This window comes from Mytilus edulis, chromosome 3, assembly GCF_963676685.1.
Source record: "Mytilus edulis chromosome 3, xbMytEdul2.2, whole genome shotgun sequence".
NCBI classification, from domain to species: domain Eukaryota; kingdom Metazoa; phylum Mollusca; class Bivalvia; order Mytilida; family Mytilidae; genus Mytilus; species Mytilus edulis.
In genome coordinates, this window is record NC_092346.1 from 46308041 (window position 1) to 46331597 (window position 23557).

Genomic DNA, 23557 nt, shown 5'->3' on the forward strand with positions numbered 1-23557 from the left:
CCCTATGGGACGAAGTGGATTAAGTCAAAGTGTTTTAACAGCGGTGAAAGTATATTTGATGTTTTTTTATAAATTGAAACGTAAAAAAAACAGTCGATGTTGACCGATCTTCACAAAAATAATAGACAGATAAAATATCCGAAGATAACTATACATGAGAAGAGATAAGAAAATAATTCTACGAAAGCATGTACATCATAATGCAATACATCTGGTTATCTGTGATTATAAACGGGGGTATGACATTTGCGCCGATTTTTAAAATGTTCATTCTTTAATTTGCGCCGATTTCATTTTTTTATTTGTGTCGATTTAATATTTGCTTCTTATTAGATTAAATAAATTTACAGGTAAGTTAATACTTGTACATGTACTTTTCAATTGGTAACATCTGGTTGTTCTGAAACGAGCCGATGAGTCAATTCTTTGATCATCGATTGTTATATACATCGGAAGGTCAGTGTCCTGAAACATAACAACATATTTTACAAAGTACCATAAAATCGTGTAATGCTAGAGTCACCATGGATTCAGCTGATGGTCTGACTATTGTCAAAACACAGAACGAGCATAACCATGTGGCAGTTGACCGAAAGACAGAGGCTAAAGACCTACGGGTACGGCCACGGAAAAGTCTGGAGATGTATCTTGTTGGCCTTCTTCCATCTTCCCATGGTGAGCAGGGGACAACAGTTATATACATTATATGATTGACAATTCATTGCATTTGTACAAGTGGCTTACGGAAGAGTTCTATAATGATATATGAAAAATAACATGACTTCGATGGAGAGTTGTCTCATTGGCACTCATACCACATCTTGTTATATCTATTCACCCGTAATTTACCTGTAATTTACCTGTTAAAACAATCCGTGCAAATGGAAAAAATCGGCGCAAATGAAATGCAAATTGGCGCAAATGCAAACGCCGTCTTTAAAAGGCGTCTAATTTTATGACAATTAAATCTGCGGACCACTTTTTTAATTGCCTTATTTTAATTACAGATATTAATAATACGAGAAGTGAGCGGTGCCATCTTTCATTTATATCCGCACCTAAAAAAGATAAAAATAACCCTGATTACCATAGTATCTTTTGTTTTCATGGGTAGTTTTATTTACTTAACGAAGTAAGATATCCGATGTATAGCTACTTTAACTTATTTTGTCGTATTACGCCAGTGTTGATTTATCAGGGAACAAATAAAAGCGCAGGAAAGCTAAGATAGTATTGAAATAAAAACCAACGAATAAAACAAATGTACATATAATGGTGGATGTGAATCCTTGAAAAGCACTTCGGACGCATGACATTTAAAACTAGTTATTTTCATGCTTTACCTATGCTGGTGGACTATCAGTATCCAATGGCGCCGATATCAGTACTTCGGTAATTTATTACAAACCTTTTGAAAATTGTCCGATTATAAATTATGAAGAAACTAATGTTTCCATTTCCTAAAGCAAAGTTGTGATTTGGCTATTATTTTTAAGCTATGGCGTTGTCAGTTTATATCCGATCTATGAGTATGGTATCTTTCGTCTCTCTTTTAAATTGACCTGTACATGTTCAAACTATAAGCCTTCTGAGTGAATGATATTACTCTTCTTTACAATATTTTTTGAAAAATGATAAAATTGCATCTACACATAAAAAGTACAAGGGAAGATCATTGCAAGCGAAATTGAAAATTTACACTGACTAATACTAGTATTTTTAAATTTCATTTTTTTTTTGTGACACTGTCATGTTGCTACAGTTTTTAAATCAATCTGACGATTTGCCATAATAATTTCTAAATAACCAAGAAATGAAAAAAAAAACCCACTTCTTTGATTTACAAAAAGTAAATTGATGAAGATGATACACAGTTGACGATAAAGAAAAAAAGTTCACAAAAATATTCATCCGAACTAATTTGTTACTTATTTGGAACAAATCAACAAAAGTATAAAGTTTTTTACAACCAAACTATATCAAATAATAGATTTCCGCCTGTTCCAAGTCAGGAGCCTCTGGTCTTTGTACGTCCTGTTTGGTTTTTAATTTTAGTTTTTTGTGTAGTGTATAATTCGGAGTTTAGTATGACGTCAATTATCACTGAACTAGTATACATATTTGTTAAGGGGCCAGCTAATGGACGCATCCGGGTGCGGGAGTTTCTCGCTACATTGAAGACCAATTGGTGGCCTTCGGCTGTTGTCTGCTCTATGGTCAGGTTGTTGTCGCTTTGACACATTCCCCATTTCTTTTCTCAATTTCATTACATGATACACCTAGCAGTATTTAACACGACCAAAAGAAATATAAATAAAAAATAAAAACGTTTTAGTTCAGAAAGGTCATAGTTAATATGAATTGCAATAACTGGTTTTCCTGTTTTTATTTAACATTATTGTTTACCTTCTCCAGCAACAATGTTCCTTTGATAATTTTAGCTGAAACAAGGTCAATTTAAGCTGTGACAATATTGTCGTTATATAATTTGCGGAGATATCATATGTACTTGTAATGTATATATGCAACCTTCAAAGCTATTTTTATTTGTTTCATTATTTGCTTGTACTTTCCGAAACGTAAAAGGAAATTGCATATCTTTAAACATTTATTAATACACAAAATGTACATTCCCTTTTTGTGAATTTTTAGAGACTGGAATCATCTATTCAACCTAGTTCTGCATGGACAGCTTTAATTGCAAATGAAAATAAATTCGAATTCATCAAAACATTTTAAACAAGAAAATGTCCCTATTACACGTCATTATCATTTTTATGTTCAGTGGGCCGTTGAAATGGAGTAAAAACTCTCATTTGGCATTACAATTAGAAAGATCATATCATAGGGAACAAGTATACTAAGTTTCAAATTGATTGGCCTTTAACATCATCAAAAACTACCTCGACAAAAAACTTTAACCTGAAGCGAGACAGACGGACGAACGGACACAGAGACCAGAAAACATAATTCCAATAAATGGGGCATAAAAAACTAGATAAATCAACAATTAACGTATGCATCCAACGCTCAAACAACATTTACAGAAGACGCAGAAAGGTTTAACTTTGAAGCAACAAAACAACTGTGATGGTTTCAATACTCCTTGTCATATTATTTACTCACCGACGACAAGTTATTTTAAGTGTACTTTTATGTTTTATTGTCCAAACACTACGCAAGTCAAGATATACATGGGCTTATATTATTTTTCATAAAATAAAAAAGCGGTATACTACTGTTGCATTTCTTGGTGGTATATAGGAATTTTGTTTTTATTTTATTCTCTTGTGCATAAATCATCCCGTTAGTTATTTCGTTTGACCTTTTGTACATTTCATTTCATGGCATTTTATAGCTTGCTATGTCGTAAGGACAAAACTATTAATTTTTCGAAAAAACTGAGGATTTTCTTATTCCAGGAATAGATTACCTTAGCCGTATTTGGCACAACGTTTGGAATTTTTGGTCCTCAATGCTCTTCAACTTTGTACTTTTTTGACTTTTTAACTATTTTGAACTGAGCGTCACTGATGAGTCTTATGTAGACGAAACGCGCGTCTGGCATACTAAATTAAAATCTTGGTACCTATTTTTGAACATTTTTGAAGGCGTGACGGTGAATTAATTGCTAACCTTGTGTTTCATTTGGCATTGGTAGATAGCTGTCTCATTGGCAATCTTGTCGCATTTTTTTAAAGAAGTAGATCATCTAGGTATAATACCACCATTCTTTCCCCCTATTAGTCTTTGTTAAATAAAGGCAACAGTAGTATACCGCTGTTCAAAACTCGTAAATCCATGGACAAACAAGAATGTGTCCATAGTACATGGATGCCCCACTCGCACTATCATTTTCTATGTTCAGTGGACCGTGAAATTGGGGTCAAAACTTTAATTTGGAATTATAATTAGAAAGATCATATCATAGGGAACATGTGTACTAAGTTTCAAGTTGATGTAACTTTAACTTCATAAAAAACTACCTTGACCAAAAACTTTAACCTGAACTTCGCACTATCATTTTCTATGTTCAGTGGACCATGAAATTGGGGTCAAAACTATAATTTGGCATTAAAATTAGAAAGATCATATCATGGGGAACATGTGTACTAAGTTTCAAGTTGATTGGACTTCAACTTCTTCAAAAACTACCTTGACCAAAAACTTTAACCGGACGGACGAACGAACGGAGGCACAGACGGACGGATGAACATATTCCTGACATGGTGGGTAGAACCTGGTTTTGTGGCATGCCAAACCTCGCACTTTAATGGCTAGGTTGAATATAACATTAAAATGACAACATAATATTACAGGACTACAATACAAATGAATAGGAGAACATATTAGACAAAGAAACACATGAATAATAGCTAACAAAAGGCATCAGGTTTAAAATCTAATACGCCAGAAAAGCGTAGTCCACACAAAACTTACCAGTGACGCCCAGATATAAAAGTTCGAAAGGCAAAACAAGTACAAAGTTGTACAGCACTGAGGATCAAAAATTCAAAAAGGTTGTGCCAAATAAGGCTAGGGTTTTCAGCTTGGGAACAAAGAACATCTTTCTTAGGCCAGGATTTTTTATTTTGTTGGTTTACGGATCCGCCGACCCGATTTTTCGGATTTTGGTAAAAAAAATAAAATCGCAGTTTCGTGTTTTTTATTTCCGCCGACCCTATAAAATGCGGTAGCCATGAAATAAAAATAAAAAAAAGTATCGGCTTTATTAAATTTTACCTTCGAACTGTGCTATTTTCAACACCGATCGTTTTGTTTTGTTCTAAATAGATACAATCTAAATCTAGCCAATCGCTGTTGAGATGAGATGTATTTTTCGAAAATAGTTTTACGAAACGAAACTTATGTTAATTGTCTGTTACAGTAAGATCGTTTTGATTTTTTTGTCACCATTCCGTAAGATATATAGTTTTACACATTTCATTACGCAGTTGTTTACAATGTATGTCATCGTCATAGACGAAACGGATCCTTCTAAACGAGAAAGACAACTAGTTAAGGTAACGGAAGACGACCAGACTATCGGAGACTTCCTTTAAAATTTGATAAATGAAAAATGCTCATCCATTTGGATATCGAAAGAAGGACTACCGGCCAAAAAAGATGGAACCGATGTTACCGATTCCAATACCCCAATGACAGTTATAGTTGATTTATTTAAATGCAATTATTTGCATGTGATGAAAGACACAGATACCCAAAAGTCAACATCATGTCCAGAAAAAACAAATGCTTTTCAAATTATGATGACTGCCCGTAGGAGATATGACAAATTTCCAGAAGAAAGGTAAAAGGTCGTACATGAAATGTACATGTTATATGTTTGGAAATAAATATTGAAACTGTGTTATTTTTTACGGTCATTGATAAAAGATTTACATGTTCAAATGTAGACCTGCATGAAATAAAATGTAGTCTGATTATAGGAATAATTGATATTTAGAAGGCTAGACATATAAACCAACCATCAACAAATTATAATATTATGTATGATGGAAAATGGGGGTATACGTCAATAAACAGCAACCCAACAACAAAAATTATACAATTTAAAGTTGGCCAATTATGAAATAATGAAAGCAAGTGTTTGATTATTTTTATTATATCAAGCTCAGATCTTTTAGCTAGTCTATGAAAATTAAGAATTTATCAAGGAATAAGTAAGTGCCTGGTCCAAGCTCAGTGGTTGATTTTCGTACTCACTTGATTTTTTTGTTTGTTAAATGTTTCTGTCTGTCAAACATATGTTTTTCTTACAGCTAATTTCCTACTGCATGTAAAGCAAAACTTTGGTTGGCTTGCTTGCTTTGTTTGTATAATTGTTTATACAAGCTTTGTAAATAAGATTCACATCTTTAAACAATATATATATATAGGCATAGTTAAACCTGTATATATATCATATTTGAATTTAATTGGGTGTTATCCCAATGATTTTCAATATACAAATAAAGCAAGCAAGCTAACCAAAGTTTCATTCTACATGCATTAGGAAATAAGCTTTAAATTGTTTCACAAGTTGCTATATTTGATCTGTTTTAGCCTCGATATTTTCAATGTGTTATAAATTTTAACCATTGTTGAAGAATGTACTGTGACATATATTCCTTTGTTCTTTGAGCAATAGTACCATTGCTACACCCACATTTTGTAATTTTTATATTGCCATTGTCCACTTGTATTTAAGTGATTTATTAAGCTATTAATTTATAGAGGTCATCTGTTTGTTTCATTTTTGGATATTAACACCCCATTCTGCATGTCTTCCTGTATATAAAATTTATTTCAGTGACAACTTCCAGACTCTGTGGAGCATCAAGGATTTATATATTATTTTAAGTAAACACACAAAGTACACGTAGGTCGACATTTTCTTCTTACAGGAAGCCAGTCAATGCAAAGGACAGACTTTACAATGATGTTCTAAAGTTGATGTTTGAGAAGAAGTATGGATTTACACCTGTACAAGTAGAAACAGTTGGAAAAAGAGTTGTTTCTACACTCACTGATACCCTATGGTATATTGATCCCTTCCATGACAAACTGTTAGGTAGAGGCATACACATCCCAAAAATATTCAGTGATCTGAAAGGATACTATGATTGGAGATCACAGAAGAAGAAGACACCTGTTATGACGTCCGCATGTCTTAAAGAACACATTGATATAATGTCAGATGTTCTTATGTATCCATGGTTTCTAAACAGTCAGATGTCTGAGTTAAAAAAGAGCTGGACAGAAATGATAGAATCTTTGATGAAGTACTACAGATTTTTAGAGGATCAGAAGCAAAGAACAGCTTCACATCATCAGTCAGAGACCACAGTCAGATCCCTTACAGATAAAAGTGCCATCCGTACTATATACAGCAGTCCTAATTATCAGTCAAAAGATCAGTATAAGAAAGTGGAAGAAAAACTGAAAGAGATAGAAGTCTATGAACCAGTTAGTATGTTTGATTTAGAGCCAGAAGACAGGTATGATAGAAGGAAGTGGCTAACAGACATGAAGTTGACCTTTCCTGTTTCAATTTACACCTATCAACATGGAAACTATATGGGTAATCTGAATTTTCTTTGGCGGATACCCGAAGATGAAAATCTTAGAAATGATATGAAACAGTTATCTGCAGTTGAAAAACTCAGAAAAGAAATTCCTATTTATTCTACAAGACAGGTAAGGAAAACATTTATTGACAGGTACACCAGAACAGGACTTAAACCAGATATTTTACGGGAGATGTACAGATTCTTGACAAATGATGATACAGCCCCAGAATCTTCCTTACAAGAGAATGTCGACATCAGAGTCATAGAAAGTATAATGGATGCTGACGATCCAGACCTTTTATATGATCTAAGAAAAATAATGGTAATCCAAAATGTGAAGATTTGGAGCCGTTTTGGAAAGAGCTGGAATCCTTTCTGAATGAAAAGACAGTTGTACATGAAAGACGCGGAGCTGACCATGAGTACATGCCTTGTGCTATATCACTATCTGATTTACGTAACCAGATAGCATCACGCTTGACAAACGAAGCCCGCATTCCAAGTTTGTCTACAATAAGGTACAATTTTTGGCCACCAAGTCCAACTCACAACAATGCAGCAAATTATACTGGGAGGTTTAAAGTCAAATTTGCAGTACAACAAAGACTTTTGCATGGCCAACATGAAGACAAACGCTTTGCGGCACATCAGTACAGTTTATTTAAAGAAATGGTTGTTAGATGGAAAACACATGCAAGATTTATTTCCTTAGATGATAAGGCCATTGTCCCAGTTGGAGAACCTTCTCAGCCATTATCTACTGGAGTCAGACCTCACAACAGATCTTTGACACTTGGGGGTGGATCATTAGTTGCACTCGATCATGATTTTCATGTGTGTGGAATTGTTCCATCTGTGCTTTTTTCTGTTGATATTCCTGATAACAGACGGGACAGTTTCTACGAGGGGCAAGTATTTGTAACTTTAAAAGATAAAATCTTTCAGCCTTCAACAGCTATACGTCATGCTGTTGAATCAGTTGACATACTTCGTACTCTGACAGGGGACCTTAATCTTGATGTACCATTACTCTTTATGTACACAGATGGCGGTCCAGATCACAGGTCTACATTTTGGTCAGTGCAATTAGCCTGTATATTGATATTTATTTCTTTAGACTTGGACATGCTGGTCACAGCACGAACAGCACCAATGGCTAGCTATGCCAATCCAGCAGAGAGAATAATGAGTTTGCTGAATCTCGCTTTGCAAAATGTAGCCCTGGAGAGACCAGACATGATAGAAGACTATGAAAGAAAGATGAAGAGAAACGGCTCAATGACCAAAGTTAAGAACATAGGCGAGAAAGAACCAGATTTCAAAACTGCATTATTACAGTCAACAAAACATGTTATATCAAAACTTGATGACAGATTCAGTAGACTGAAGTGGAAGGACAGGAATGTAAACATGCACGAAAGTGCAAATATTGATGATATAGAAGACATTGGTCATTTGCTGAGTATTCTTGACCACCTGGATGAAGGCCTCTCAATTGAAAAACTGAAGACGAAAAAGGATATAGAAAAGTTTAAATGTCTGAAGAATTTTATAGATTTGCACACCAGAGAAAGACAATACACATACCAAATAAAGAAGTGTGGAAACTGTGCCTATTGCACAATAAATCCCCCTCGTCTATCCCAAGAGTTGTTTGATAATCTACACTGGCTGCCAGATCCTGTCCCAGTTCAGAAAGATAGTGATGAATACAAGTCTTTTGATGATGTCTATGGAGAAGAAACAGATGATTCTGGAAGACCCAGCTTAGTCAGCAAAAACGTCCCTACATCAGCAGATCTTGGTCACAAAGGAGGTTTTGTAGCAGCAAGAGCAAGATCATTTATTATTTGCAGAGAATGTGGGAAGAGGAGAGTAGTGTACTCTGGCAAGCGTCTAACTATAGACCAGATGAGATTAATAGAGCGGGTACAAGAAGAGTTCATATTTACTTGTGGGGCCCCATTATTTCCAGATGGAGTCATGAAAGAGACTGTTTATGTCAGAGAAGGTCAATCGTGTAACAGTGAAATGGAAACTACCTATTATTCAGATGTAAGTGGATTGAATACACCAGTTTGTTTCTTCTGTGGTGATACTGAGGTGATCACAAACCAAGAAATACAGAACCTTAAACAAGAATATGGAATCGTTCGACCTATATGCGACACATGCTTCCAGGGTGGAAAGAGACCAGCAGTGAGGAATGCACTAAAACAAACAAGAAAAAGAGATAAACAAACAATTTTATTTCAAAAACAGTCTTTTAAAATACACAAGAAGTGTAAAAACATTGACATTGCATTAATAAAGATGTTGACATTGCATTAAAAAGACATTTACATTTGACAATATTAAAATATTGTTTTGAAACATTGTTTGATTTTTTTGGGGGTATCCCATGATAGTGGTATACAGAAATCATTTAATAATTATATCAAAAGGGTACTATAAACAATTTAGTCATTTACCTTAAAAATCAGTAATTTTTGGGACTTTTTTTTTTTTTTTTCCGACCGACCGACCCGACCTTTTCAGATGAAAAATCCGTAAACCAACAAATTAAAAAACCATGGCCTTATTTAGAATAATTTATTCTATTGCAAACATTAAATTTTATCAAATGAATATAAAAGATATACATGATAAAACTGAAGTATTAACTAATTACAGAAAACAAATCCGGATACATACATAAACCAACACAAAAAATAGTCACAACCGACTTCAAGGCCTCAACGCATAAAGTGAAAAAAAGTGCCGTCACATACGAAGTGGTGAAAAGGCACAAAAATTACGTCACACTTGAAATTCTGAAACAACACAAAAATGACGCCACATTAGAATGACTAAAACTATATCTCAAAACTAAGATAGAATTAGGGTTGATTTAAGATTATATATATATATATATAAATTTAAAATTTGCATTTTTAAAAAATATTGTGCAGAATTTATCCTTGTGTCAAATAAAGACATATTTGTCATGAACAAAGTTTTATCCTGTCCAGTACTTAAGTACGTAATGTTTCATTGCATATAAGAAAATAACAAATCCTGAAAGTTATCCAATCAATTTTCACTCTTTTTCTACATGTGTACAAGCTTTGATAACCTTGTAACCTAAAATATGGAGGATTAGACTAGGTTTTATAGCTTTACAAAACCTCTAACTTGAATGACACTCTCATATATTTCCATTATATTGATACCGATATGTGAACAAAACAAACAGAGATAATTGGCACACAATGTCATAATTTGGTGTACAGTACTGTAAACAGGGAAATTTTCGCGGCAGTTTAATTTTCACTATTTTCGCAGTAAGACTTGAAACGCGAATATAAAACGACAGCGAAAATTTCAAGGAAAATCTATTCATAAGATGAATACCATAAATGTATACGTAAATGAATAGGATATGTAGGGGACCACTGTATAACACGGATTTTACCGACGACAGATCGAGCCTGTACTTCTTATAACCTTTAAGTATAACTGTAAGTTATAACCTTAAATTAAAACTTTAAAAAAGTTTAAATAAAAAGCAATGTAAGAAATCGTTACTTTAACTCTCAAGTTAATTTCATAAGCATTGAAGACATCACAAGCAAGCGACACTACCGATATTATTACATAAACAGCACTCATTACAAATGTGTCAATGATACCTGTCAATCAGTTATAAAATTATTACCTCGTTGAATCTGCTACACAGATTAATCATATCAAAGATCGATTAATAACCATCAATCCTGACAGCATTTAATTCACTCTTAATTAGCTCGTCTTCTCTGTTCTTGTGTATGTGTTTTTACAAGCAGACAAGACACAACTTTTAATCTCTTTTAACATTAAATAACCGAAAACAAAAGATTTCTGTTTAATTTTATCACTTGATTTACTATACATGTAAAGCTTTTCACTTTATATATCCCTTGTGAAAATATTTATATAAGCCACAGGGAAATCGCGAATTCAAAGCGACGCGAATTTAGATTGTGTTCATAAAACGCGAAATAAAGACGGCGCGAACATTTCCCGGTTTACAGTAGTCAACATTGTGTTATAATCCTTATTTGACACAATAACAACATTTTGGCAAACCTGGCTCATCAAATTTCTACGCAGACACTGGTGATGTTTTATAAAGTCTGAGTATCAGCTGCAAACTCTGAGTAGCTAATAAGTTTGGAAATATATATCCCATATGAAGACGAAGATGGTATTTTGCTGCCATATTGTACCAAGGTGGGAGAAATCAATTAGAATTGTCTCGTTGTGATAGATTATGGTACTGAGATGACCGCATTTGTCATATTCGAGGTATAACTCAAACAGTCTTATTACACCTCTAGAGTCAAGCCAATAAGATTAAAATTCAGCAAGGATCCACATTATGGCATGGTCTTTTTTTTCTAGAATAAATGAAACCTGTCATTTGACTGTAAAATGCAGCATTCATTTATTGTCATAAATTCAAAACTTAATATGGCCATTTTTGCTATACATTCAAAACTAATTGCGGTAAAGAAGACCGCTTTGGAAAATAAAAACTATGGTTGTTTCAAGCTGAATTGTACGTAATCTAATCTTTGGTAAGCAAATTTTGTCTTCTTGTCAATTCCAATAACATGCATAACTTACTATTAACAATTTGAGAGGTTTAATCCTCTATTTTCTACATACGGAAATACTTTTACGAAATCAGGAATATGAAAGATGTTTTCGATTTGTTTAATGTGTTTGAGGTTTTAATTGTACCATTTTGTTAGATATTTTCCGTTTTGAATCTTCCTAGAAGCTTGGTATTTTTTGTTATTTTACTTTTAGATCACTTTGGGTGAGTTATAGTCCTTCAAAGTGTTCAGGTTGCCCTCATAATTTCAAATGAGACGTCATATTCAAATATGATTTTATATAATTTTGTATTAGTTCTGAAAGCAATATTAAAAATGGTTCTTGATATGTCATTTAAGTCAAGTATGTGTTCATCCTTTGCTTTCCAGGTTTGATCCAGAAAAAAGCTTCGGTTACATTAAATTTATAATGTGTTTTTTTTCCATCTGTATTGGTTTGGGATTAATATAAGGTATTGAAAATACAGAATTAATAAGTTGTATAATCCAAACGCTCGATCGATGATTGATTGATTGAAATTGATCGTCCAGTGGCAAATATATATCCTGAAAATTCAGGACTAATACAAAATCACAAATTATACAATATTTAGATTTTGCGATGTTAAATGATCAAATATATGTCTGCCACTCGAATGTTAGATTAAGCTGGGTTGGGTTCAAAATTTATCCTCCTCTGAAATAGTTGCTAAGAGGTCTTTTACGTGCAGAGAGATCGGCATCATGTAGGGGGCATCGAATTTAACAACAAAATCTGAGCAGACATTATCAAAACGTTCTTCAATTTTATACTGTGTTCCTGAATAAAAGGGTACAATAATAACAGCTATAGTGGGGATATGTTTAAGTCTTTTAAATGAATTTGTTCTACCAGATGGTTGACACTCGTAGTCCCAACTTTGCATGTTATTTCGTATGAAAGTTAATAAATAATGGATGTGTTGTTTTCAATTGTTAGATTGTGTCTTCAGTGTTTCCAGACTACTCCTCAGAGCGTATAATTGACAGTTTTAATTCCTCTAATGCATAATTTATCATTGTCCTATGTGTTGGAAGACCACTGAATCGAGATCAAGATTTAGTATTAAAGACCAAGCTTCAGATAAGTTGTTCAATTTATAAAACCAAATGTGTGTCCATGTAGACCCTATTTCTCTTTTTAAACGCAATCTTCTTGTGAGTTTTATTTAAGAAGCGAATCAATAACAATTTCATTTTAGAAAAGAGATAATTACATGTGGACCTTACATACAATTGTAAAATATGTTAGAAAGGAATATTTAGTAGGCTGTGTGAGATGATTAACAATTTTTTTTTAAATGTGTCAAAACAGCGAATTTAGAATATGAAGTTTGTAAATAACCGTATTATTGATCAACGATTTTGTGTCGACATCATTCACTTTTTGTCCTTGGATTACACGGTCCAAGTATTTAAAAACATTCTCAAATATTTAGTGACATAATTGTCAAAATGCAAAAATAACTCAAACAGTAAGAAATATTTTACGCGGCAAAGTTTATCAAACAAAGAACTTCCTCTACTTCGATTGTAAGATTGCATCAGTTATATCTTGATTGTTGCAATCTGAATAATTTTGGAAAACCATGTCCTACTTTGGTTAGTTCCCCATTGTTTTGCTTGGCTACATGTATCGATTATCATCATTTTGTCTTGCTATCGAAAGGCAACAGTCGTATACCGCAAAAAAAGCAAATGTAACAAATACGTATATTTAATTTTATATTGTAAGTAACTTTTATAAGGTATTTAGGTAGCACCAGCAAATACGGTTTGTATGTAAGGCATTTTCTAACAGTGTATGCATATTCATGTAAAATATCCATTTTAAAGTTTTAATGACAATAAACTACATACAGACTTTTTAATACAATTCGTTCATAACATAAACCAAGACCAAATTACTGACTAAATATCAATGTTGAAATAGTCAATAGGCTGTTGAAAATTTATATCACAGCATATTTTTCATTAAATAAGAGTAAATTCATTTAGAATCGGGACTGTCTCGTCAGTGTATTACTAAGAATCTAACACCATAAATACATGGGATATAAACCCATGTCAAACAACAATTGGTTGAGACTCATGATATGCAAATTGATATATTTCGTGTATTAACTTTTGGTAATGGAGTATGTACAATCAAAGGAAAATATATCTGTTTCGTTTAAGGCTAACTTGATATCCTACTTCTCCATTTAAATTGCAAAATGATGGACTAAATTCCGTTGCAAACCTATCAGAAAAAAATCTCATTTGATATCAACTCGTCTAAGGCATAGTTTATCTTTGTCTCTATAGGATTAAAGGTATTCTCTATAGCTATATTTTGGTCGTCATATAAACCTCCAATTTTTATACATTCTAAGCTTAAACTTGTATTGTATGGTTCTGTTCGCCTGTTGATGGTAAATGACGCAAATTTATATAGTGTTATTTTCATTTGACAATAATATACATGTTAATCTGTTTTCTGATGGCATATATACACGTTGTGAAAGGTATTGTTACAGTGAGCACGAAAATAAATGCTTATATCTCGAAAACGATCCATCCCCAAAAGACATATCAAAGACAAAACTCTTCAAATGAACACTAAAAGTTCAACATACTATTGTAATGATAGCCAAGTGTTTATGGCATTAGCGAAAACAAAATAACTTCAAGATCAGATCAGATGTTAATAAATTAAATAGACTTTGAGAGATCTACCAGTAACGTTGCAACCTAAAGGTTGCATTTTTGTAAACATTGACAATGTAAAGAACTCCTTTTACGGCTAAAACTGTACCACTTTTACTTAAAGTTGAAAAAAATCTTATCCTAGAATTGAAAGTTCATATGCACCACAATTATTTTCAAAGGTGGTCAAAATATAGGACTGTGTGGCATATTTTGAACGTTAATATGCCCAGAACTTCTCTACCTCGAATGAAAGTTTACCACAGATTTCAATGTAAACAATACACACATGTATATTTACTGGTTACATTCCCAAGTGATGTCTACATGAGATGGAACACAGAGAGCATTACTGTAAACCAGTATGTAATTTTCTTTGAATATTCAAGATCTCCCCAAAAGAGGCGTGGTTTGAGAAACAGCTGTATTTACAAAGTGCAATCTAAAACGATGATGTTATGTTATATTTTAGATAGTTTTTATTTTATTTTCAAGAAACATCAAAGCATACACAAAAATCCATAAATGTTTATTTTTTTTTTTTGTCGTAATTGAATCGTAAAAAAAGATCAAAATATTTTACATATATACGAAAACATTGTTTCGGACTGAATTACTCTCTATTCTCCACCTTTTTCAAAAAGGCTTTTTATGTAATTTGGAAACTCCTTCGCGATGCCGTCTGCAATTGTCGATACAAAGGAAATAACACCCTCTTTGAGTCGGTGGGATATGGTTGGTTCTCCTTCTTCAATTTGCCTTCTTACGGTCTTGCGCAGTTGTGCAGTATCTTTTCTCCCTAAATTCTTTTGTACATCATCTTTTGTACATTTTCTTAAAAACTTTCCCGCTACGGTTGCTACTCCTTCTAAGTCTGCAACATCCAAATTTGCAATCTCTCCAACAAGTTCAGTGTCTATTTCAATTTCGCCGTTTAACAATTGTTCCCCTTTCTCCATAATTCCATTTCCAAGATGCTGTTTAAGAGCTCGAATTTGTTTATCTTTGTTTTGAACTCCATGTCCTTCTCTCTTCTTCTCTTTTGTCATTTTATCGGCTGATCTACTGAAGTCAACATTGACATAATTGCTTTCCTTTCTTTCTTTTTCTATGGCCATTTGAATTATCGTCTCTGTCTCTCTGTACATGTCATTGGTGTAAAATTCTCCTTCATTTTTACCAACAGTAGCTTGAATTAAGTCAAACAGTCGGTGAAAGTATTTCTTTCTTTTTTTCCCATTCGCTGCATTATTAAATGGCAGGCATTTGTAATCACAAAGGTCTAGAAACCTTTGTAAATCATTGGGAATATTCTCTAGAAAACTGTCAAACTTTTGAGACAGTCTATGATCACCAGGCAGCGTATCAACCTTTGTAAACAGAACTATCAAATACCTATAAACTCCCTCGCCGAACATTTTTAAGTAAGTTTCCAATGTTTGTCTCTCCTCTGGGGAAAACCTTCCAACTTGAATGACAACAAGAAAACAATGAGGCCCAGGCGACGTCAGCCCTATACATTTGGTGATTTCTTTTTTCGTTTCCTCTAATGACATTTCTGTGTCAAAGACTCCTGGAGTGTCAACGACAACAATTTTCTTGTTTCCGCGAAAAACTTCTTCCATCTGACATTTTCTTGTAACCGAAGAGCCACTATATTTTGCATCAAAAATTGGTTTACCAAGAATAGTATTCCCAGTTTCGCTTTTCCCAGATCCTGTTTTTCCTATCAGAACTATGCGTAGCTCGTTCGCCAGGTCATCATCAGAAGGATATTCCTTTCCTGTAAAATTTTAAAACAATGAGCTAAATGCATGTATTAGTCAATGAAAAATATGCTACTGATATCAACCGAATGATGAAGGTAAAAGCAGAGAAGCGCTTAAAACGCATGATATTTATGAAGTATTTTTATTTTTCACAGCACTTGGTCGATATCGCTGTTGGGGGACTATCAGTCTCCGAGTGTATCTTAAACGTCGTTCTTTTCTCAAATATTTAGTTTTCGGCTTTTCAGAGTGCTGTTTCCATTTTGTTTCGTCATCATTTATGGTAAACAACTTGCCACAAACATATGCACATATTGAACAAAAAATTAAAAATAATGAAAAAGAGATTTTCAAGCACTGAGATGTTTTATTATATACCTAATATCCGTAAAGAGTATTTTTGAACAAGTGCTTTAAAGTTAAAAACAGGCGAATGAGATGCCAACATTATTAAAATATCAAATTCAATAATATATTCGTTTTTTATGTTGTGTTCACGATTAAATAAATCACACTCACCTAGGGTTGCCATCATGTATGCCACTGAGTTGAGTATGAAGCTTACAGCTCAATTTATTTTAATATTTTGGAAATTCCCGTTATTACATTACGTCACGCATTGATTTCAAACATGACGTCAAGCCAATAGTAAGCGTACGTCAGACTGTGACTTTGAAATGAGTAAGAGAATAAACAATAAAAGGGGAAAATATTGAAAAACGATAGCAAAACGAAAGACATCCCACTGACCGACATTTTCTCCGTTTCAAATTCCAATCTATTTCCCACGCAATGTCTTTAAAAAACACTTGTGTATTGATTTATTGTGTGAGTCTAAATTATGTCTGTAATTTGATGGGTGTGAAATGTAAAAACAGAAATGAAATCACATGTCCGTTTTCAACAAGAGGCTCCACCGTGTACCTGAACTTTTTCATACAATTTATACAATGCAAGATTTATACTAATTCAAAACTAAAAGACTAAAGGACCAAGTTTCTGTATAAAGTTGAAACTTTTAAAGACCATTAACCATAAAAGTGTCTACCGTAAACAAAAAAAGGTGCAATTGTATGGAACGCCATGATGATGATCAGCATTATATGCAGTGGTCACAACATTATATGCAGTGCTCATACCATTATATGCACTGCTCACAACATTATATGCATTGGTCCAAACATTATATGCAGTGGTCGGGACATTATATGCAGTGGTCACAACATTATACGAGGTGGTCACAACATTATATGCAGTGGTCACAACATTATATACAGTGCTCACAAAATTAAATGCAGTGCTCACAAAATCATATACAGTGCCCATAACATTATATGCAGTGCTCACAGCATTATATGCAGTGCTCACAACATTATATATAGTGCTCACAACATTATATTAAATGCTCACAACATTATACGCAGTGGTCCAAACATTGTATGCAGTTGTCGGGACATTATATGCAGTGGTCACAACATTATATGCAGTGGTCACAACATTATACGTTTTTTGTTGATTAAGGTGATGATTAGTGATGTTGATGATGATGGTTGATGTATGTCATGGTGGTGGTTCAGATGCGGTAAGCTTCGGTTTGTTTTAGTGGAAATTTCAGAATCCATAATTGGTAATGCCCAGCAAATAAATTGAAACAGTAATTAAAGTTATGTTATCATTAAGGCAGTATACAATATTTAGAACTGATTAAAATAAGGAAATTAAGAGGTATGATCAATTTACCGCATATTTATTCCACACCAGGGCATTTTTAACTGCACTATGTTGTTGCATATTGACCCCAACCCGAAAAAGAAAAGAATAATGTATCCCCCACTTTTCTTGCGGAGAAAAATACATATGAAGAAATTTTCTTTTTAATTTCTGAAATCTGATATGAGAAAAAAATTTCTTTACACATAATTTTAAAGCAGTGTAAGGGAGGTAGTAAACAAATCAAACATTATGCTTGATTACCTCAATATATTTGGATTACCTTCCTTACACTGGTTTCAAATTGTTTTAATTGGCCACTAACCAAGAAACCCTTGTTCTCTCCTCATTTTTTCCTCTAATTACTAAACGGGTTGAGCCATACCCTCCTCTCCAAAGCCAATTCTAACCTCCCCTTTGTTGTATGGAAACTTGTGGTATAATTTCAGAGAGAACCATACACTTAAACACAAGTTAATGTCTGGAAACTACTAAAATGTTTATTTGGTCCCCCTTTTTGGTCCCTTATTCATAAACAGTTGAGACCATAACCCCCAAAATCAATCCCAACATTGCTTTAGTCGTTATAAACCTTGTGTTAAAAATTTATTGATTTCTATATACTTATACAAAAGATATAATCCGTAAACCATCTGTCTTCGGATGACGCTGACGACGACGACAACGTGAAAGCAATATACGACCATATTTTTTTTTTGCGGTCGTATTAAAACATATATATTGATAGACATATATTATTGTGCATTTCTGATCATTCAACTCTAAATAGATATCTTCAGATTACTGGGGACTGCAATTTAGATAATTTATGTTATTACCCGATATTTTTCAAGTAGAACCAAATATCTGTCAGAAGTATACTGTTTATTGCATTTTGTTTTTATTAATGTTGGTCAGCGATGTTATTCGAAATATAATTTTACTTAAACAAATCTTATTCTAAAAAGGCATGGCACAGCAATGTTTAGTGCAAAATAAATATTTTGTGAAATTTAATCCTTTTAAGTATATAATAAGGACTATGCTATACATAAAAGTTAAATAAGTTTCGACAATTTTCAAATTTTTACCCCGTGAGTGATCCATACACAGGAGAAAGAAGCCCCACAGAAACAATCAAAGTCCATCGTCTAAAGTAACTTTCCAGATAACGAAAAATAATCAGATATGAAATTTTCAACCTCTTACATTGATCCTAACATGGGATATGGAAAAACGTTGTTAGCAAAAATAACAGAACTCCGCAGACTATAGACAAGCTTATATGTGTCAGTGAGAAGAATTAGAACGCCAATAACAACAACGAGGAGAATTCACAGTAAAACAATACTAGTATTTCTCCATTATTATAATTATATTACAATATAACGAGTGTCGTTTTTTGTGCTCCTGTTATGGTGACAAGATTGTTAGGTGGACTTTCATTGAAATCAAAGAAGTGCTCAGTAACAAATAGCATTCCTCTTTTGTGTGTTGTTGCTATCATCTGGACCTTAACACAAATTTTAATCAATATTTACCAATCGTGCGCAAAATATAGGTCGAGGCGACCAACTTTTTTCAAGGTCTATTGTTATCAAAGAAGTGCGATCTAAACGATATCATTCTTCTATGACTTGAATGTATCTTAACCAGAATTATTTAGGTCAAGATGACTCTTTTTTCATGGACAATTGTTACTATCCAATAATAGTAAATCATTCTATTTTTAATCACAGTTTGTTTCAATCTTTACCTAAATGCAAAAAATAGATGCATGATATTTTTTTTATTAGTTATAAGTGGCTTTGAACCAGCCGTCAGTAACTGCGAGTACTCTCATATCAGTACTTAGTATCTTTTTGTTGTAGGGATATACAAGTACCCGGCCACGTCCACTCTGTTTTTTTGTTAAATGTATTTATACTTGTATCCAACTGATGAGTTGAGCCTTTTTCAACTGATTTGCATAGTTCGTTCTTATGTAGATCTGTTACACCACTGTCGCAGGTAAGAGGGAGGGTTGGGATCCCGCTAACATGTTAAAACCGGCCACATTTTGTATGTATGTGTCTGTCCTAAGTCAGAAGCCTGTATTTCAGTGGTTGTCGTTTGTTGATGTGTTACATTATTGTTTTTCGTTCGTTCGTTTGTACATAAATTAGGCCGTTAGTTTTCTCGTTTGGAATGTTTTACGTTTATCATTTTGGTACCTTCTTTAGCTGACTTTGCGGTATGGGCTTTGATTATTGTTGATATAAATAAACAGTGAACATTACAACTAGTCCAGTCAAACTAAGACTAAACTTCAAACTAATTGCAACAGAAAATGTCTTAGTTCTAATCTATAGCATTATGACCTTTACATACACAGAAAAAAGTCCCATAAAATCTAACTTGAGGAAAACTCAAAATCAGCATTTTTAATGTCCTTTGGAAATTAACATTTGAAGGGGCATAACTCTTGCAAAAATGAGTCTTTTTTGGTCTGTTTTTGGTTGATTTTCTTGAAATCTATGTAAAGTATGATACTTTGATGGGGTTGTAAGTTTGTATTTGACTAAATTATATAATCTTCTGCTCATGAAATGTACAAAACCAAAGTGTTATGGCTAGTTTTATTTTTTTCTTGCATTTTCATCAAAGAAATTGCAAATTTGAAGCTTTGTGACTATTTTGAAAAAAATAATGTGAAAATTTGGTATTGTATATATCTGTACATTATATTTTTTCAGCAACTTACTTATCTAAAGAAACTTTAAACAACAAAAAGAAGAATACATGCTTAATCATTTTTATTAAATTTGCGATTCTTCACGTTGACATGTTGAAAAATTCAATAATCAATTACGAAATCTAGATTATAGCTTGATAGAAGATAAAAAGTTATAATTTTGTATCAATTTTTATTGATAATTCTGCCTTTTTGGCAAGAGTTATCTCCCTTTTCAATGCAACTCTCCATAGGAATTTTAAATGGTGATTTTTTTAGTCTTCCTCAAGTTAATTTTATGGGACTTTTTTCTGTGTATATTTGGGGTATAATGCTTAAGATTAAAACTTAAAATTCTTCTGTTGCAATTACTTTCGGGTTAGGTTCAAATTTATGTTAGATTGACTGGACTATACATGGGATATCGTATACAGTACTAATAATTCATGATGTAAAATTCCTTCATACATTTTGAAATTTTAGAAATTTTTGCTATATCTATGGTAAGTGGTACCATTTCTAAAATTTCAAAGACAGGTGCCACTTTGGGACATGCCATGTTACATATCCATTAAGTTGTAGAAGGTTTGATCTAATATTCTTGTAGGATATGCAGCTTCAATGTTTTTTCCCATAGGGCCAATGTTAAACTTTCGCCCTGTTGCCATGACAATGGCGGCCATTTTGGAATTTCCTAATATTGTCACAATATCAGGGCATACCAAGAAACATTACCATAACGTTTCATCCAGCAAGGTCTTATAATGAAAGATTAAGAATTTGCAATTTTTTTCACATTTTTTCAGTTTATGGCAACGGCAGCCATCTTGATGATGCCATACCCCGATTGCACAATTTCATATAGTGGTCTACATTATGGTATAGTTCCATCAATATTGTTCGGGCCAATTCTGAGAAATAGCATGGACAAAAAAGTGTGGAAGAATAAATATAACAAAACAAAAAAAACGAACAATAACAATATGTCACTCCAACTCCGTTGAGGGTGCCATAATTACAAATAATACCGCTGAGTTCATGAAAATTGGGTCATCTAATTGCGTTTCCCAATTTGTGAATTTTTTGTTAAATATATCGAAGTTCTGCTGTAAATAATTATTTGAATTCCGCAGGCTTAACATTACTCTTTTGAGACTAAAGATAAAAAGCACTTATTGAAAGAAAAGCAACAGTAGTAAACATCTGTTCAAAAGTCATAAATCAATTCAGAGAAAAAAAATCCGGGTTACAAACTAAAACTTAAAGAAAAACATCTACTATAAGATCTAAACAAAAGGAACAACAGGAACATTAAAGTGAAACAAAAATAAACAGGGGTACAGTAGTCAACATTGGGTTACAATCCTCATCACTATCAAGACCGTACCTTGACCTATAATGGTTAACTTTTGTCTCATTGGAACTCATACCTCCCTCATCTTCCTATATCTATGTAACAAAGAAGAACAAAAGGGCATATAGACAAAGCACATCAGCAAGATTGAAAGACAAGAATACAAAGAATATCATAAGACAATAAAACAATTGCGGGATGTATAAGAACAGAGCCAATTCATATGCATCAAAGAATTACAAAAAGGCATATAGACAAAGCACATTAGCAAAAATAAAGACAAGAATACAAATTTATCACAAAAAAATAAAACAAGAACGGGATATATAAGTACAGAGCCAAGTCATGTGTATTAAAGAAACACAAAAAGGTATATAGACAAAGCACATTAGAAAAAATGAAAGATAAGAATACCAAAATTATTCGAACAATAACACAATAAGGGAGAAATACGTACAGTCACTTCTAATGAATATAACCAAAAACAGCCTATATAAACAGTAAAATGATTATCATTGGGACAAATAAAAGAATAATATTAAACGTTATTAAAACGATAAACAACGTCAGAACCCAGAATCTACACTTCACGACCATCGTGTATTATAAGCTAAGTTGATACGGAATATTTATCAACAAGGACTTCGTACCTTTCGATGATTTGTTTTTAGAAAAATGACAAGAAAAATGGTGGGTTGAATCTGGTTTTATGGCTAGACATACCTCCCGCTAATAAGACTATGTTAAAAAAATATCCTTAAAAAAATTCATTACGTGACAGTAATACAGCACAAACACATGCAAGAACACTCATCACAGAGAAACACACGAACAAATAATAGTCGATACAACATGCAACCGCAGAAAATCAACGAACATCTTCCATCAACGAGAGACAGCTAAGAACATAACAAAAAGTAACACACTTATGTAACGAATATGTAATATTAAACTTCATACAATTATTTTCACTATACCAGTCAAAACATAAAATTGCAGTTTCATATTTCCCAAATTGACAACTTCTACTCGTAACTGTATATGAGAGAATATTAATAGGGATTTCAAAAAGCGACTATATGAATAAAAATAATTTTTGAATATCATCTTATCCCAGGCATAGATTACCTTAGCCGTATTTGGCACAACTTTTTGGAATTTTGGATCCTCAATGCTCTTCAACTTTGTACTTGTTTGGCTTTATAAATATTTTGATATGAGCGTCACTGATAAGTCTTATGTAGACAAAACGCGCGTCTGGCGTACTAAATTATAATCCTGGTACCTTTGATAACTATTTGTATACATATTCAAATAAAAATGTAATGAATAAATAAATAAATAAATACAAATGACGATCTTTCAATAAATCATTCAGCTTTGTGACTTGTTTGTCGAATTTGAAATAAAGGATACTACAAACTGTGTATATGATACCTTTTTACTACACACTAGTTTGTTGTAAATATTCGGTTATGCATCCAGATGGAAACTAAAACTCAAAACACTTGGTTTAGCAGTCATTTGTTAATGTTCATCATTTATTTCATCAAAAGCTGATGCAACTTGTATCAATAAGAGTACTTTTGTAA

General features: G+C 33.0%; 1 protein-coding gene and 1 long non-coding RNA gene across 2 annotated transcripts in view; both read right to left on the bottom strand.

Annotated features, from left to right (window-relative positions):
- LOC139516643 (uncharacterized) overlaps positions 1 to 23557 on the bottom strand; it is a 681292-nt gene that overhangs the window by 368330 nt on the left and 289405 nt on the right. The gene's annotated exons all lie outside the window — the stretch shown is intronic.
- On the bottom strand, positions 14876 to 16823 carry LOC139516623 (GTPase IMAP family member 7-like). Its single transcript, XM_071306823.1, has 2 exons — positions 16708 to 16823; positions 14876 to 16202 (listed from the first exon to the last, which is right to left on the bottom strand). The coding sequence occupies exons 1-2, from the start codon at positions 16721 to 16723 to the stop codon at positions 15040 to 15042; spliced, it is 1179 nt and encodes a 392-aa protein (XP_071162924.1). The 5' UTR covers positions 16724 to 16823; the 3' UTR covers positions 14876 to 15039.